Raw genomic sequence first — 17,568 nt, 5'->3', positions numbered from 1 at the left:
TATTTGTTGTATGTATTCATTATGCTACCATTATTTAAAAGTAATGTTAGCTAGCAATAACTTAAATATCGTTAGCTAACAGTAGCAGCGTAGCCATTCTGTCCATCAAGTTTGTTTCTTTTGTACCGTTTCCTTTAAATTCTTGAAACTATCAATATTTTCTTCTGTATCTCTGGCAGTTTATCCTCTAACAGTTTAATAATTCGTTTTTTCATTAGACTGGCTCAACAGGTGGCTGTTTTGATGAACAAATAACATTTAAAAAATTTACAGCCTATGGCTGCTAACCAACATGTACAAATGTATATTTAGCTAACGCTTTTGTTTTTGTGATTGGTAGCTCACTACATGAGTCAAATAGCTGTACACAGTTTATCCACCAGAGTGCGCTGAAAGTTACCGTAATCCTACTAAACTTTATAGACATATAATCCTCTACATACAAGTGAAGCATAAACATACTTTCACAAGTTTGTCGCTTGATTACATGAGTGGAGCAATTTCCTGAGCGAGCTCAGAGCTGAGCAGAGGCGTCTTCCTCCTTCCTCCCGCACACACCAGAGACGTTCTCTGTGGGGTTTGAACCTTTTTTTAAAGACCATACAGATTAAGTACGGATGTCCTTGGATGTTTAGATGAAAATCATTTTTACCGTTAAGATGGATGTTTGGGTTCTTAAAGTGCACTTCTGTACCTGGACAGTGATGAGTCTCCTGATTGGTGTGTTTTCTTATGGTAAGTTATCCACAAATGTTTCATGTTAAAAGTCAGATTTTGCATTTTAATGTTACTAAAGTGTTTTCTGGACTGGAAGTGTTTGGCTTGTGAGGGAGCCAAACTGAATTCGCTAAATTCCTGAAGAAAAATTTCAGGACTTTTTTTTTTTTTTTTTTTTCTGATCAAGGTCTTTTATTGATCCGTTCAGTTGTGTGTGTGTGTGTGTGTGTGTTTGAACTGTAGCTCTTGTTGACGTGTTTTTTTTTTTTTTTTAAGGGAACACACTTTCTGATTGAAGTACAGCTTTTTTTTTTTTTTTTTTTTTTCAAATTTATTTTATTGAATCATTTTAAAACAGAGCGTCAGAATTACGCGGGCATTTTTTCACCTTTCTATCGGTGTAGAGAAGTTATAAACTATAATGCAAAAAGCATTTGTTCACATTCATCCCAAAGGCGTCTAGCAGGTTGAGGTCAGGACTGTGAAAGCGAGTCCTTTCCACACCAAACTCGCTCATCCATGTTGTTATTGACCTGTCATGTTGAAACAGGAAGGGGCCATCCCCAAACTGTTCCCACAAAGTTTATAGCATGAAATTGTTCATGCTCTTTACACTGCACAACACAGTCAGACAAGTTCTGTAATTTTAGTCAAATCATTTCCACTTAGAGTGACTGTGGAATATTTAGTAGTGAGGAAATGGATGTGTTGCACGGGTTGCATCCCATCACGGGACCATGCTGGAATTCACAGAGCTCCTGAAAGCAACCAGTTCTTTCACAAATGTTTGTAGAAGCAGTCTGTGTTTGATGTAGTACACCTGTGGCCATGCAAATGATTGGAACACCTGAATTCAGTGACTGGGTTAGGTTAGTGAATACTTTTGGCAATATAGTCTTTGTCTTTAGTGAATAAACATTGTCTCACTTTCCATTTCACACTTTACAAAAACATCCAGGGCACCAAAATCATTAAAATCTTTAATGATCTTTATTCTTTTTTCATTGACTTTCTCTGTTTCCCTGTTTCTTCGCGTCAGGAGTGACAGTTAGAGACTTTCAGCTGGAGATCTGCAAAGAAAACACACGGGTGTGTGTCACCACCCCTGCAGACTGTGACCCTCGCCCACCCTCATCCACACAGAGTGAGCACACATGTTTGCTTATTGTTTTTTATCATCTGATTTAAAAAATAGAAACATGAAGTAAAGCTGCCTGTTTCTAAAAGGACCTCAGCAGAAGGATAAGGATCTATGAGAAATCGGATCTGTTTAAACATGACTGAGAAGGGTTTTTTTTATGTAAATAGAAGCTAAAAAATATATCTGGTTATATGTTTCTGGATGTTAGTTTTTTTTGGTCTCAGTGACTGGTTTGAAGTTTTCATTTAATCATGTTAATTTTGTAAAACATTAAATGTAGGCCCAGTAGAAGAACGTATTCAGTTAACCCGCTCTGATGTGTAGACATGTCGTTCACATGACCCAAAACTAAAGTCTTCAGCTTTTTGGAGTGACGTGTTATTTAAACGTCTTTTCCTGCAGGTACTCTGAACATGTCGTGTTACTACCAAAAGTCTGCAGACAGACAAGTATCCATGACATGTGAGTGGAGTCTAGACTCAAACAGCGACACTGAGACTACCGCCTCCCTGATTTTCAGCAGGTATAAAACTTGATGATTTCGTTACGATGATAATTACAAAGTGATCTTGTGGAATCTTCTCAGATGTTTTATCTTTTCTATTTAGGGACCACGAAATTATATCCTGTCAGGGCATCTTCAACTCAGCATCCGTTGTCAATGTGACAGCAAGGATTAAAAACCACATGACAGAGATCTGGTCTGAGCCTCACAGTATCTTTCTTTTTGAAGCAGGTTAGACACCCACACGTTTTGTGACTGTCACCTGTAATCCACCTGGCTTCTTCCTCTGCTGTCCGCTCATATAAAATGATGATGAAGTAATTTGCTCTTTGTCTCCTCCTCTCAGTCAAGCCCCCTACACCTGTATTAACTGTGCTCAGCTCTACTGAGGACTCACTTGTCGTGTCTTGGACAAGCAGCGGTGATGGCAGATGTCAGCTTCGTTACAGACTCGACAGCGAGGACATATGGACCAAGGTTAGCATCATGCCAACACTCTGTAGGCTCTGTAGGCGATTGTGGTCGTTAGATGTGAACTTCTTTTGTTTTTGTTTAGTTTCTTTTGGAACAGGGTTTGTAGCTTAATAAGCTTTGGAAAATGTAAAAACGACCAAAAAGGGAATCACAATATGAACATGTAGGTCATCCATGTCATAGTAATCTAAGGAGAAGCTTCTCGGATGAGACATGAAACGTCTTAAAGAAACTTAAAGAAGTCCAGTCGCTTTTCTTTCCAAGCTCCTTAAATCACAAATGTATTTTAATTGTTTAATAAAGTTTTAATAGAGGCAACATTTTGATCCCAAAATAAAAATGGCTGAAACCTGATCTTTTGACTTACAGTGATTCTTGTACATGCACTAACCTCATTATTCCTTCGGCCATCCAGCACTGTGACAGAGTAGACAGGATAGAAGTATAGAAGAGCATAGTACGTCCACTTACAGTCAGCTTTGTCCCATAGGTTTGGTTGTGTGCTTTTGTGTCCAGGTTCCAGATTTATCTGCAAACCTGACGTTGAATTACACCATCAAAGACCTCCTGCCGTTTACAGTCTACAGAGCTGCTGTGGCCTGCAGGGAACAGATCTTCTGGAGTAACTGGAGCTCTGAAATCAGAGGAAGAACACTGGACAGAGGTAACAGGCATGCACATCAGGGACAGAATACCAGGAGCTACAACACTGACATATATAAAATAAATTAATAAATTTTTAAAAAGAAGCTCAATTTTTTTTTCTTTTAGTTCCTTCCAGGCCACCAGAGGTGTTTTACAGACTGGAGAAAAAAGGTGGATCTCTGGAAGTTCATCTCATTATGTTGAAGGTATAGTGTCTCACTTACCTATGATGATGAGTTCTCATATAAATGCAGAAAAATACCGTTCTGATTTACTAAAATGAATCTTTTATTATTGTTTCTTTTTTCCATCTTAGGCTCCTGAGTCTCTTGAAACTGAAGGTCGAATCCTTGGATACCAGATGAGCTATAAAGAAGGTGGACTGATTCAAAGCACCACTGATGTGACACGCCTAGTGGTGAAGGAGGGGAACTGCAGCATCACAGTCAGAGCCTTCAACACAGCTGGCTACGGCCCTGCTGCCCATCTCAGCTTCAGCACAAAAAGACAGAAGATCCTGGTTATGACATGTAATTATTGTTATTGTTATATTAATGTTCTGAGTGATATGCTGGGGTATTTGTAGAATATTGATCCCCACAGACATCACAATTTTAACATGAGTTGCTTTAAATAATGCATTTCTTCCTAAAGCTACTGAACTCTTTCCTCCATAAAGGGAATATTTGACAGCAGCTCTAAAAGCATCCAAGAGGAGAAGAATTAATTAATGCATTTTAGGCCTCAGTCTTACGGGTGTAGAGGCAGTCAGCAACCCACTGATAATATCTGGTCGCTACAAACATATATACACCCAGGCTAGCTCGTCAGTCACCTGGTCAAAATTTAGATATGTAATAAAAACCCAACTATATTAACTGCCAAAAATAGCAGAGGCCAAAAGCATCCTTGTTCTGTATGTATATGTCTCCAACAACATTTCATTTCCAGTTAATACTTGTACAGCTGCTGTTATTGTGTATATATTTATTTAGATTTAGATTTCTTCATACATTCTTATATAGTTCTATATTGTGTATTGTGTATTTTGTTGTACAGTTATTTTATTTTCAACTTTAATTTATATATTTTATCTTATTCTTCCCAGTTAAATTTACCCTTCATTCTAATTTGTGTTGTACAGTTATTTCATTTTTAACCTTAATTTATATTTTATTCCTTCCTAGTTAAATTTACCCTTTTTAATTTTGCATATTTATTTCCTATCTTATTCATAGCCTTTCCTTTTTTTGTTTTCTTTAGGTCACGAGTAGTTGTCCAAGCATTTCACTACATATCGTACTGTGTATGACTGTGTACGTGACAAATAAAATTTGAATTTGAATTTTGAATTTGAATTTTAAAAAAGACATTTGCAGTATCTTACACAATCGTGACTATTGGCTTCCAGCTCTAGATATTAGATACGATACGCATGCTGCTCACTTTTGCAACATCCTGCATGTTATTTTTTCATCGAAGGAAGCAGCAGACCAGTGACATGCTGTTTTTACAAAACCTATTGCAAAATCTTTCCACGATCTCGTCTGTTTTTTCTTAAAAACTTGCCTCATATGTTTAACAAGAAGAGAAATTTCAAAAATGCACAGTGCATTGGAACAAGTGCGGATCTCAAAAATAGGAGACTTAAAAATGGTAGCTTATTTTACTGTTGATGATGAGCGTTGTCTTCTTCATCTTAATCTATGTAATAATGTGGGCCCTGTTTTCGCAGCTCTTCCCTCTGTCAGAAACATGTGGATTTCCACCTCTTACCCAGAAAAAAATGAGCTTCTGGTCCAGTGGAAGATCCCCATCAACCAAGGTCACACCCTGCCTGTCAGTTATTTCCTGATTCAGTGGCACCCTGAGACGAGTCCATCCACCAGCCACTGGTCTCGAGTTGACGGCTTCATCACCTCCACCGTCATACGAGGTGAAAAGGGGGAAAAAACCCCAAAACAAAAGTCATTTTATTTTTTAATGAATATGATATATTGGCTTCACCTTGAATTCTGTGTCCTGCAGTCACTTCAGAATAAAAGCATACTGCTCAGGCATCATCTTCTTTTTCGTGAAGCTGTACCATACAACAAGCCATATTATTGTTAGATAACTCCATTAAAAATGCTCAAAAAGCCACCAACAAGACAAACGTCAGTTCACTAAATTGGATTCCAATTAACAGAGGTGGGGGCCAAGCAGTCAGCCACTCTAGAACTGAGCATTTTAACCAGAGACTTTATATAGACAAACCCGCTGTGACATCACAGATGCCTTATTAGCCTTAATATGAGTGTTTTTGCCATAGCATTGTTAGTAAACTGCATTATTTGTCAGATAATATCATTAAAATGCTCCAGAAGGCACAGACAGCACAGAGAAGTCCAGTTCAGTGACTCAAATTCATGGAAGTGAAGCAAAGCTGAGAGGCAGCAGCTACAGCAGCCAGCAGTGGTGCAAAACATGATCAGATCTAATAATGCATATCTTTAATTGGTTACTTTTAAACAGGTTTCTTTTTTAAAAAAAAAGCCATATTAAGTGTTTCTGGTGTAAAGGAGTGCATTTTCACATCTATGGGGTTTGACTCACTGTTGGGGCAAACCGCTTTCTGCCACTTGTTCTTTGGCTTTATCTTTGAATCCTTAAGGCTGCTACGTGCTGCTGAGTAAATTTCTCCACTAGCAGGCTTTTACTGTAAAGCTGATGCAAAATAGCAAGTGCAGTTGTGCTGATAGGACCTCATCACCACAATCTAGATGGTGTTAGATAACAGAGCCCAACATGGGGGAAAAAGCTATCATCTTGTGTGTATTTGATTTGCATTTGATTAGTGGGGATTTTTTTAAAATGGAGATTTCCAGATAAATCTCTGTCAGTGCGCCCCAGGGCAGCTGTGGCTACAATGTAGCTTGCCGTCGCCAGTGTGTGTGTGACTGGGTGAATGACTGAATGTAGTGTAAAGCGCTTTGGGGTTCTTAGGGGACTGAGTAAAGCGCTATACAAATGCAGGCCATTTACCATTTTTACCATAAAGAAACAGGTAAATGTCATAATTATGTTGTGTTTTAATAAGATCTACAACAAAAATGTGATAAATTTTACAGCAGTTTCCTCAAACAGCTCTTCATTAAGTCTTTAAAAATATGTTTGGGCATTTGTTAGCGACTAATTTTTTCTACACACACTCTCACACTTTCACACTTTGGGCTGTTGCTGAGTTTTGAGGAAGCAGAGCAGTTTATGTATACTGCTGAATGCTGGGGGGCGCTGTGCGGGGATGTATTACTGCTGGAGACTGTCCATGTGGATTTAAATAGTGCAGATGGAAATTAGCTAGTAGGTGCATCTTTTCTCTTAGGAGAAGTTTTATGTTAGCTTTTTTTTTTCTTTGTACATTTTTCCTGACAAATCAAGTCTAAATTCATTCATTTCAGATTTGTTTTATATAGCACCAAATCACAACAACCATTGTGGCCCTCTATATTGTAAGGTAAAGACCCCATAATAATACAGAGAAAAAGCAATCTAAGAGCAAGCACATGGAGAAAGTGGGAAGAAAAAAAACCCTTTTAACAGGAAGAAACCTCTAGCAGAACCAGGCTCAGGGAGGGGCACCCGTCTGCTGCAACCTGTTGGGGGTGAGGGGAAATAAATCAAACTGAAAGAGTGACTTATATATGGTATTTTAGTCTATAACAGACATTGTATTTTATACAGCTGTTCTGTTTACTGTGCATGTTTCCAGATGTTGACCCTAATAAGGAGTACCTGATCAGTGTGTTTCCCGTTTACAACCAGCAGTATGGGTCTCGTCAGTCTCTGCCGGCAAGTCTGCAGTACGGAGGTAAATATGAGCTCAGATAGAAATGTGTGGGGGTGATAACATCTGCATCTGCACCGGATGACTCGGTAATGTGAATCATCAGCTCTCAGTATTAGTATTCTCAGTTAGTATTGTTTCTGTGAGTAGAAAATGAGAAAAGTCTTATCTAAGAGTCAATTAATAGTGATGCTAATGCAGTAAAATGGGCGAATAATATGCAAAGTAATTTACAGCAGAACAGAAGTTATTTGCATTGAACTAAATGCAGGGGAAAAATGAGGAATCTATATCTGACTTTCTATCTGTGTGTGTTCGTCTTCTCAGCTTTGATGGAGGTGGTCAATCTGAGTGTCAGTGTGACTAAGACATCAGTGACCATTATGTGGGAGTGGCAGAGGAAGTCTGAGCCAGTCAGAGTGAGCAGATATGAAGCAGTTCTGAGGAAAGACTCAGACAAACAATGTATGTGGGTTAATGAGCCTTTTAACATAAAATCTCACTCCACGGTAAAAAAAAAAAAAGTTTGTCTTTTTTTCATTAGATTTGTCCATGTATATTTTCTCACTTGCAGAGGTGTTACACAAAACTGTTATGCATATTTTATCACCTTTTTGCAAATGCAACATACAGTCTCCCATTTGCAGCTTTACCTTTGTGGCCAGATGACCAGCAGCACACTTTCTATGACCTGATGCCCAACGCTCAGTATTCTGTTACGCTGTTGGCTGATAATGTTTCTAAAAGCATCGTTCAAATGACGACAGATTTCGGTGAGTTTCACTGGACCCAAAACCAGATTCCTTTCTGTGGTTTTTTTGCATTGCAGCGTTGGCTACATTTCTTTGTAGTAGATTTCTACTCAATATACTTAGAATCAATCATTGAAGCCATATCTGCAGCGCCCCCTGGTGTGTGGACTGCAGCATTTGTTCACCTGTGAAACCAGTTGTATATCCTCCTAAGAGCCAGCAATTAATTTTGATTCTCTGTCTGAGTCTGAGATCTCTATATCAAGCACTGCTTATGTATCTCTTTCTGTTGATGTCTCATTTGTTGGGGCTGGGCTAAGAGAGCACATGGACTTTCATTTAAAATGGACAAAAATTGCAGCTTCCACATTTCAAAGCCGCAAGGGAGGTTAAGCGACAACTTATTTTCAGATATTATCACTTTATTGCCAAAACTGAAATGGTCCAATTTGACAGTCTTGACTTTGATTTTGCAGGATTTCAGAAATGTTCAGTAACTTTACCCCTTTCAAAACAAAACAGCATCGTTTGTAGTGGACAGCACGACTTGCTACCTCACATTTTCAACCCATGTCAACCCAAGAGACAAACAAAAATACACTTAAACTATCTTAAAAAAATCAAAACATGTTTCTGCTGTATTTCTGGAGGATTTCCCCCCCAAAAATGAAAGTCTATATCATACAAATGCAAACAAGAACTTTTCACATGTTACAAGACACAATTATGTGAAACACACTTTGCAATTAAGATATTTTCTATTATAATTATAAATGAGTGCACTGCCTACATCAAAGCCAGCTTGATGGCTTTTCTTTCAGCATCAAAAATTGAATAACTCTTATAGCACAATAAGAGAAATAACAGAATAGAGAGCAATAAAATGTTGAATTTGTTATATAGGCTTTTAATTTGAAAAGCACGGATGGATGGATAAAGTGCAGGTGGCTATTACAGAAAATGCTCGACAGTGAGGTACACAACTGACCCAGATGATGGACATAAGTACAGGCGATAGAAACATACTGCTGTGACTGCAGGAAAGTGATTTATTTATTCTGTTTTTTTGAAACAAAGAGAATCTGATATTCTTCTTTCCAGATGATGTAACGGTGGTGGCTACAGCGATTCCTCTGCTGCTGGTTGCTGCCACTGTGTTAATCCTCTCCATCCTGTCCAGGAATCTGTGAGTGCTGGGCAATCTGTTCTTTTAGTAATACTAATGCGTTTGTTTTTCATGTATGTCATGTGATCTTTGGCCCAAAGACTGTATGCAAGGCATGGCATGAAGGGAAAAAATGTACGTTAAATGTTATTTGCTACTAACTAGTCATATTTTGCAGTAGCATTACCAAAACTTGTCTGAGAACAGCTTCCTAAATGTGAATATTTACCAGTATTTCACAAACATTTATGGGATTTAACAGCGGTTATCTTTTTTTATCTGACCTCAAGTCATTGGCCCATGAACCTGCTTTTTCTGGTCAATCTGGCTCTGAAAGATTAAACATGCTGCAAAAATGCGAACAATTTCCTGAAGATTCTCCTGGTTTCTTGGACTTACAGGAACAGTTTCCAAAAATCAGAAGTGAATGCTCTGATAGTACGCGGTTAGTCCTTGTCACTGATAATGACTTTAATCAACATTACTTTTTAGGTACAAGTCGTACTTCTTCCCGCTAATCTCTAGCCCTCGACTAAGCAAAACAGGCCAGTGGCTGATGGACCCAAACCACGAGGTAACCTGTTTTTTTACAGCTTTCATAGTTGGGTTAATTACTTACAGCTCATATATCTGTGCATGGGAGACTTCGTGCCCATCGTCAGACTCAGATTTACAATATTAGTCCAACTAATTATAACAAAAACACCTGTTAATGATATCTACCATCACACAAAATTTGAACATGATATCTTGAAAACTGTGGATGCTAATAAACAGACAACAAGGGGGGAATGGCAAAGACACCATACAGAAACGGGAACAAGAAAACTTCTAAGACTGACAAAATGACCCGTTAGGGTTTGCACAACTAAAAAAAAGAGAAACAATAAACACAAATATATGTAAAGCTACAGCAGCCAGCCACAAAATGACCACTCATTCATTCTTTTCAACAGAAATTTGCAGAGAGGAGCATCCTTAATATTGAAGACTTCCAGGTGACTGATGTCCTCAGAGACAAAAGTCTCATCATAGTTGAGCGAACCTCTCAGCTCTTACCAGATGATGACCAGCGTGAGGATACCTCTCTGCTGTTGATTGGCTGCCTCACTCTAGACTCTGAGTATGTTTCTTATAGTGCACAACCCACAGAGAACCAGTCCCGTCCTCCTATCAAGGTTTTCATATCAGAAGAAAATCAAGAGGCTGCCGGCGCTCCGCTACACGAAACCAAGCTCTGGCTTCCTCAGAGCGACAAGGACAGAAATCAGGCTGACATCTCCGAGATATCACATCAGACCGAGGCTGCTGTGAGAAGTCACTTTCCTAGTTTGTTGACTGAAAGTCAGCCTGTTTATCCGATGACCTGTGAGACAGAGCACGTGTTGAATTGGGGCAGGCAGAGTGACTGCTCTTATCTGATCTGTGATGCAGGTTACATTTCTAACAGTGACACAGGGTGAAAACACATTGAGACAGACTCAGCAACTTCAGCAACAAATGAGCTCAGATAAGATGTGGCCCAAAGGTTTATTACAGCAAGGAAAACAATGGCCTGTCTTGTGGGGCAGACTCATCGGCTCTGCATTTTTGGTATTTTTGTATAAAGAAAATATGGAAAGTTCCACAGCAGCATAATAAGCAAGGAGGGCCTCCTTTTTTATCTTAAGATCATTGTTACTCCATGTTTGACATGCTCATCTTGGTGTCTGCATTTAATACGCTGTATATTACATGTATTTCATAATGTGAACGTATGTCATCGTTGTAAGATGTGGGTGCCACCAGACACTCTGAAATATGATAACATTCAGCCAAATACTTAACTGAAGTACATGTTCTTCTCTCTACTTCACTATGTTTTGGTTATGAACATTATACTTTTATTCTGTACCAATTATTGTAAAGATCTGGTTACTAATTATTTTGCAAATTTGAAAATGTTAATCTACTATTGCATTATGCTGCACTAATATAGATAAAGCAACCCAGCAGTGTACAGTACAAGTAATTCAAATCATTAACAGACACTTATACGCTATGTTCAAAAATATCCTATATTGTGCAAAAGAGTTATAACTTGGACTTTTCACCATTTCACACCACAAAATGTTGCAGGAAGTCAGTGGAACTTTAATTTAACCAGACAAGTCATTAGAAAGACCTTATATGCGCGGACAGCCAAGATACAGACAAAGTCACAGGCAAAGTAATGCTTCTGTGGAGTCTTATTTATTACAAAATATCATAATAGGGACCCATGTGAGACTGAAAATAGTGCCCAGTTTTTTTTTTAGCCCCTGTCCAGCTACAACCAAGTCTTCTAGAAAGATACTGAGGCATCCTCAGTGCCACCAGGCGGCATCTTAGTCAGATATTGAACCACTTCTACTCCCTGCAAGACCATATAATCTGCAAAACACCTTCCACTCCTTGAACACATCTAGAAATTCTCTTCATGAGTTCAAGTTATTAAATGAATTATTGAAAAGCGACGCTTTTCTCATAAAGCAAACCATGCTCTCTATGAATGCACAGGAGACAGATGGATCATTGAAGCATTGAAGATAATCAGACAAAATCGCTGTCTGTTTTAGAAGGAACCTTGTTTGTGAATTAACTCTGGGAATATATAACTGAGTCATTGGGGTAACCTTTATATATTTAGGGATGGGCTTCAGACTTCTTGCAACCCGGAATGCTAAGATTCTCATAGGAAGTGAGCAGAAAGGTCAGGATTCGAAATGAGCTGTCGCGCCAGCATAATTTGACCATTTTGAAGAAAGTAATCGAGGCAAGGCTGAGATGGTTTGGACAAGTGTAGAAGAGTGATAGTGGATACGATGCACAAAGGATGCTCAGTATGGAGCTTCTAGGCAGGAGGAAAAGAGGAAGACCACAGAGAAGAGTCACTGATGTGGTCATATAGGGTTGGTGTGACAGAAGGATGCAAAGGATAGGCTTTAATTTATTTAATACTTGAAGTTTATTTTGGCTCCTAGAAATAATCCAGCAATCATCAGAATCTCTTGTGCAATTTTACTGAAATATTTAGATTTAATGAACTTATTAAAGTAAATGAAAACAAATTAAACATAAACAAAAGGCCCCCCACCCTGAGGACTGAATGGTTTGGCAGATGAAATGGATGTTTGAGAATTAATTTCTTGTCAAAAATGTTTTGTTTAATCCAAGGAAAGTTGAATATAGTTTATTATAAAACACGCGAGGAGAATACTACTTTACATTTTTTAAAATACATTTATTTTAAATAATTACAGTTTCTGACAACTACTTCTGGACTGAATCTGGACAGAGCATGCTTCTTCTTCCATATTTCATCATCGTACTGCAGATATTTCCGAGGTGAAATGTCAAACCTGAGATTGTTGTACATGCGTAAAGTCACTTTGCAGTAAACTAATATTAAAGCACAACATGAACAATCTGAGGAATGTGGTGAGTTAATCTACTGGGGACAAACTCGTTCCTATCCATCTGACGACCTCAGCTGGGCAGGTGGTCGAGTGATGAAGGTGTTCTGTCAGAGGTTAGCGTTTATGCCGATCCAATGTCTGATCATCTGGTGGGCGATGGTCTGCCTGGGGGGGATGTTAAAAGCTGGAGATGCTCCTCTGAACAAGGAGTCGATTACCTGAGCAAGCAGAAAAGTTGGATTACTGTCTCATTAATGTCTAGAATTGTTCATTATTAAGCATTAGAAGAATTGGCCATGGGATATGCATGAAAGCTCTGGAGAATTTCTAGTTGATACAGCTGATGCTAACAGTTTCCAAGTTGTTGTTATAAAATTATCTTCAGTAGACTTATTATTAACTCTTAACATCATGATCCCTGTTAGCAGTTCCACTAATAGTCGCACTGTTACTTACCTGTTGCCGTGTGAACCACTGAGCTTCTTCTATCTCATTCTCATCCACTTTGATGTCTGTTGATATGGCGACAGCAAGGCAGCCAAACATGAGGTTGGATGGCATCGGCCAGGGCTGGCAGGAGACATACTGAACCGGTCCGACCTTCACGCCGCTCTCCTCCTCCACCTCCCGCCTTACTGCATCCTCAATCGTTTCCCCTGCGGGGTAGGACAGGGAGAAGCTGTCACCCTAATTTTTATAGCTGAGACTTGATTTATGGTTAATATTCCTGTGAGGATGAGCTTCAGGCTCACATCAGTTGTTTAACAGCTGAGCAGTTTTTCTGTTTTTCTGTGTGTGTGAGTGTGTGGTATACCAGGCTCTACAAATCCCGCTAAACAGGAAAACATCCCAGCTGGGAAGACCTTCTTCCTTCCCAGTAAACATTGGTTTCCATCTGGGTGGATCACCAGCATGATGACCACTGGGTCTGAAATCACAAACATATGCAAACTTTGTTACTTTGGACATTTTTGAATTTATCTGACATTGCAACAATAAAGAGTAGACAACAAAAAGGGGGAAGAGAGCAGGAAAGGGCTACAGGTCAGGATCATGCCCAGGCTGCTGCATACGGCCGTGCCTTCAACCAGCATAACAGGCACCCACGTTGGGCTTTTTTAATATGGGGGTCTGCAGGACTTGACTTAGAGCCAGCCTCAAGAAGCCACTGGAGAAACTACAGTTTTCTGTTCTTTTTAGCTTTTACGTTTTTTGGTAATGTTTTTTGTGCACAGCATGATGCTACACAGTATTAACTACAGTGGAGATGAGCTGATAGATGAGCAGATTCATACCAACTCGTGGATAGCAGGTATTGTGGACCCCCTTTAGACTCCTGCATTCAGAGTTCAGACAGCTTCTCTTGTGTCCTCCATCCTCCAGTTTGGTGCTGCTGCCACATGTCGGACAGAAGCTGTAGCGACTGTTCCAGGCCAACACCGATCGAGCCTGAGCCACGATTCCTTGCAGACAAGGAGAGCAGGAAGAAGTATTATACTGTGACACAAGAGAGGCAGGTGATCAAACAACAACACACGTTTTGTGTGTCTCACCGGCCTCTTCCTCGTTTAGTTTCAGCAGGTCTCTGTTTGGCATCTTTGAAAAGGAGCAGTTCTTCTCCCTGCACCGTTTAACAAGGTCAGCAGCATCTTCATCAGTGCTGAAAGCAAACCAAGCAGGAGCCTCCCGGATACCCTCCTCAGGAGAGCAAGGGGAGGGATTTTTCCTCTTCTCCACTCCGAGGAAAATGAGCACAGTTGCAGGTTTCTGCAGAAGATCCTTAACTGCCTCATATCTGAACCGGCACAGTTTGCTCTCAACCTGTTGCAATCAGATTCACAATTCACATGACTTTCATCTTTGTCATGTAAACTAGCCGTAGGCTGTAGGTCATAAACATACCACTGCGCTGTCGTCTTCCTGGGATGTGCTGAGCATGGGGCTGAGGTTCGAGAATATGAGGTAGACAGTATCTGGTTCTCTTTGTTTGGCCTCCAACCAGGCCTTGTCAGTCCTCTTCCCACTCAGGCGGTCCAGCGTCTCCCTGCTGAAGTAGTTTTCCTGCGGACTGATGTCGGAGCCCGGCAGGACTCGCCGGCAGCCATCGTCTGTCTGGCAGAGTAGGTTAGCGATGTGTTTGTGACCCCAGAACTTGGCAACATCGTAGGCGGTCTGTGATGAACTGTTTACTATGAACTTATCACAGCTAAAAGACAGAAGAAAAAAGAGGTTTTAGAGAAGTCAGGAATCCATTTATACATTCAAGGCTACAACACATTAAAGTCTGGGGCTTTTACAACTTAGACTTTTAAGTTTTTAGATGTTTTCATTTAAATTGCACCAATATTTTTTCCGTACCTGCTTATTATAGCCTCTTTGAGGATGTTTTTCTATACTAAATGGGTTTTTTTTTTGCTACTAGTTTTTGTCTCTTCAGCTTTTATATTGATTTATTTCAGTAAAGGTTTTTGCCTCATCACGCATGCAGGTTTATTATTTTTTGTCTTGTTTGGTTTTCTTGCAACTCCTAATTTTACTGTATTTTCACCACTAGTTTTATCCCTATTTTGCCTTGTTTTATACTTTAAAATATCATTTTAGCATATAGCTCCTATATGCTAAAAAAATTTAGCTACAGTTTTATCTCTCTCTGACTTTCAGTCTACTCCTATTTAATTTTTAATACGTTTTAATTTAACGTACCTGTGTGTAGCCAAGTTTTGTTCTAGCTACATCTTTTGTTTCAGAATGAGAATAAATTTTTTTGGCCAAGTTTGTGCACACAAATAAGGAACTTCTGTTGAAAAACAAACAAACACAGACTTCTGTTTACTTTGCTCTTTCAGGTTCAGTTTCTTTAAATATTTGAAAACCTCACTTTAGCCTCTTTTCATAATGCTTTCCAGTTCCTATGTTTCTGCCCATCAAGTCTGCAAATATTTACCTAAACATAACATATGTGGAATAGACGCATCCCCTAAATGCTAAAAATTATTAATGCAGCTTTGAATAAATATTCCACAATATATCTCTTTAGTATTGTTCAAAGCAAATGGTACATTAATAACATTACAAATTAAGAGAAATGCAGTGATGTACCCATGTGACAGCAGCTTCTCCACCACATGAGAATGTCCATTGCGAGCTGCAAGCATTAGTGCGGTCCAGCCGCTGTATCCTGTCTGGTTTATGAGCGAGGGCACATGGGACAGCAAGGTGGACACCTGGGACATATCTCCTCTTGCTGCAGCATCCAGAAACTTCTCCACCATGTCCTCCTTCGCGCTCAGTTGATAGCTCGTCATCCTGGATCCCGAGACAAAGACAATGAAACCTGGGGTAATATATGATCTGGCAAAATGTCAGAGGAGATATTATGAACAGATGAAGCAGCTACTTACAAATAAATGATAAAAGTATTTTAAAAGTATTCATTTGACACATAAGAGCTAAAGCTAAATCATAGATAAAAAGGTAAAACGTTTTGAATAATTGATTGATGATTAATGTCAAGAAATGGGAATTTGGGTTTAACAACCTCAAAATATAGCTCAGAGTTTAAAATGCTGAAAAAACTAAAAGTACTACAGCAAAATTGACCCAAATAAATACTGATATCTCACTAGAATGCTATCTATTCTTCCTATTGAGTGGTTTGATATAACATCCAGAGAAAGACTAAAATATGGAAAACAAATACATTTTGCTCTTGTTTACTAACAGTTAGACCCAAGAATATTTGGTTCCAATTATTCTAATTACAATGTTTCCAATTTAATTAAAGTTACTAACTAACTGTGCCATCTTGTGGCACTCACTGGTATTACTGTAAAGAACAGCTTGACCCTTGTTCACTTCAGTTGATATCGCTGTGCTCTTTATGATTTAGACAAAATATTTTTTATTCGCATTCACTTGACAGCTGCACTTAATTTTGAAATATTTTTAACTATTTCAAAATAGTTATTTTGAAAAAAAATTCCATGACAATTTTTTTTTATCAAATTTTGTAATTTTCTGGCAACAAAAATGGCAAATGCATAAGTTAATAAACTTATAATTTAGTAAAAAAAACCAAAAACAAACCTACAGCATCAATTCTACACTGTCCCTTTAATTAGTCCTCCCTGTCTCATTAGCGCATCGAGCTGTCAATCACGGAACCCTTTGACCTCGACAATGGTTGCGAAATAAACTTACAGGAACCACCTTGAATTGCAGGTTTGCTTTTACAAATCCCACAGTGTTGAAGATTAAGCTTGGACACAGTGTTTGTTTGTCATGTGGTTTTAAAAGGCCTCTGAATCGGCTCTGTTTCACTAACAGTTCAGGAAACGAAAACACGAACGAACAGGAGCGCCTTTCGCCGGTTAAGCTTCGTTTAAACGAGACCAAGCATCACATTTCACTTTGAGTTTCATGTGAAAGATTATTAATGCGTCATATCTTGCCTTTCGCTCGGCGTTCACTTCCCCTCCGTCTCCTGTTGGAGAAAATGTTACGAGGTGTGTTCAAGAGCAACAACCACGCTGATTAGGGGTGGTGCTGCCTTCAGGTCCTCCCGGCGCTGTAGTATTTCCGACTTGTAAAGGCTTGTCATAGAAGAATGAAGCTGTGTTAGAGTTCTTTACATAGTAAAATTGCTTCCTCCTATATGCTCTCACCTGCTACTATATTAAGTATTACTGCTAACTGAGTCCTCTAATTATTACATAGAAGAAATCTGTTGCAATTAGGCATAATGCCATTGATAAGTTGACCCTTTGAAGTTCAAACTGAGCATCAGAATCTCACTGAAAGGTAATTAAAATGAGTTTGAACATTGCATAGTTGCTGGTGTCAGAGAGACTGATTTGACTTTTTAGAAACAGAAAGGTTCCCAATAATCATCAGAAAGTAGCCATCA

General features: G+C 39.0%; 2 protein-coding genes across 4 annotated transcripts; one reads left to right on the top strand and one right to left on the bottom strand.

Moving 5' to 3' along the window:
• Nucleotides 1-464: 464 nt before the first annotated feature.
• On the top strand, nucleotides 465-12,208 carry LOC146563076 (interleukin-6 receptor subunit beta). The gene is made up of 15 exons (XM_085295446.1): nucleotides 465-735; nucleotides 1,757-1,861; nucleotides 2,261-2,381; nucleotides 2,467-2,594; nucleotides 2,710-2,840; nucleotides 3,354-3,501; nucleotides 3,609-3,688; nucleotides 3,799-4,012; nucleotides 5,218-5,418; nucleotides 7,234-7,332; nucleotides 7,636-7,773; nucleotides 7,956-8,081; nucleotides 9,162-9,246; nucleotides 9,718-9,799; nucleotides 10,182-12,208. Exons 1-15 carry the CDS (start codon nucleotides 636-638, stop codon nucleotides 10,686-10,688), a joined length of 2,265 nt encoding a protein of 754 aa, XP_085151572.1. The 5' UTR covers nucleotides 465-635; the 3' UTR covers nucleotides 10,689-12,208.
• nudt12 (nudix (nucleoside diphosphate linked moiety X)-type motif 12) lies at nucleotides 12,188-17,218 on the bottom strand. Of its 3 annotated transcripts, none has more exons than XM_085295459.1 (8): nucleotides 17,114-17,218; nucleotides 15,762-16,013; nucleotides 14,565-14,868; nucleotides 14,216-14,483; nucleotides 13,958-14,125; nucleotides 13,477-13,590; nucleotides 13,119-13,318; nucleotides 12,188-12,880 (listed from the first exon to the last, which is right to left on the bottom strand). In XM_085295459.1, the coding sequence occupies exons 2-8, from the start codon at nucleotides 15,965-15,967 to the stop codon at nucleotides 12,770-12,772; spliced, it is 1,371 nt and encodes a 456-aa protein (XP_085151585.1). In that variant the 5' UTR covers nucleotides 15,968-16,013; nucleotides 17,114-17,218; the 3' UTR covers nucleotides 12,188-12,769. The 3 variants fall into 3 exon arrangements, with proteins under 3 accessions (XP_085151585.1, XP_085151583.1, XP_085151586.1); XM_085295457.1 differs by having other exon boundaries at nucleotides 15,762-15,968; XM_085295460.1 differs by lacking the exon at nucleotides 17,114-17,218 and adding an exon at nucleotides 16,863-17,092 and having other exon boundaries at nucleotides 15,762-15,968.
• Between the last annotated feature and the right edge of the window lie 350 nt (nucleotides 17,219-17,568).

The sequence above is a fragment of the Mchenga conophoros genome, linkage group LG12 (genome assembly GCF_057382185.1).
Source record: "Mchenga conophoros isolate Kocher_MC1m ecotype Shallow Benthic linkage group LG12, M_conophoros_male_GT1.1, whole genome shotgun sequence".
Lineage (NCBI taxonomy): Eukaryota > Metazoa > Chordata > Actinopteri > Cichliformes > Cichlidae > Mchenga > Mchenga conophoros.
Note: the sequence above shows the minus strand (reverse complement) of the source record. Positions and strands in the feature narration are given on the sequence as shown.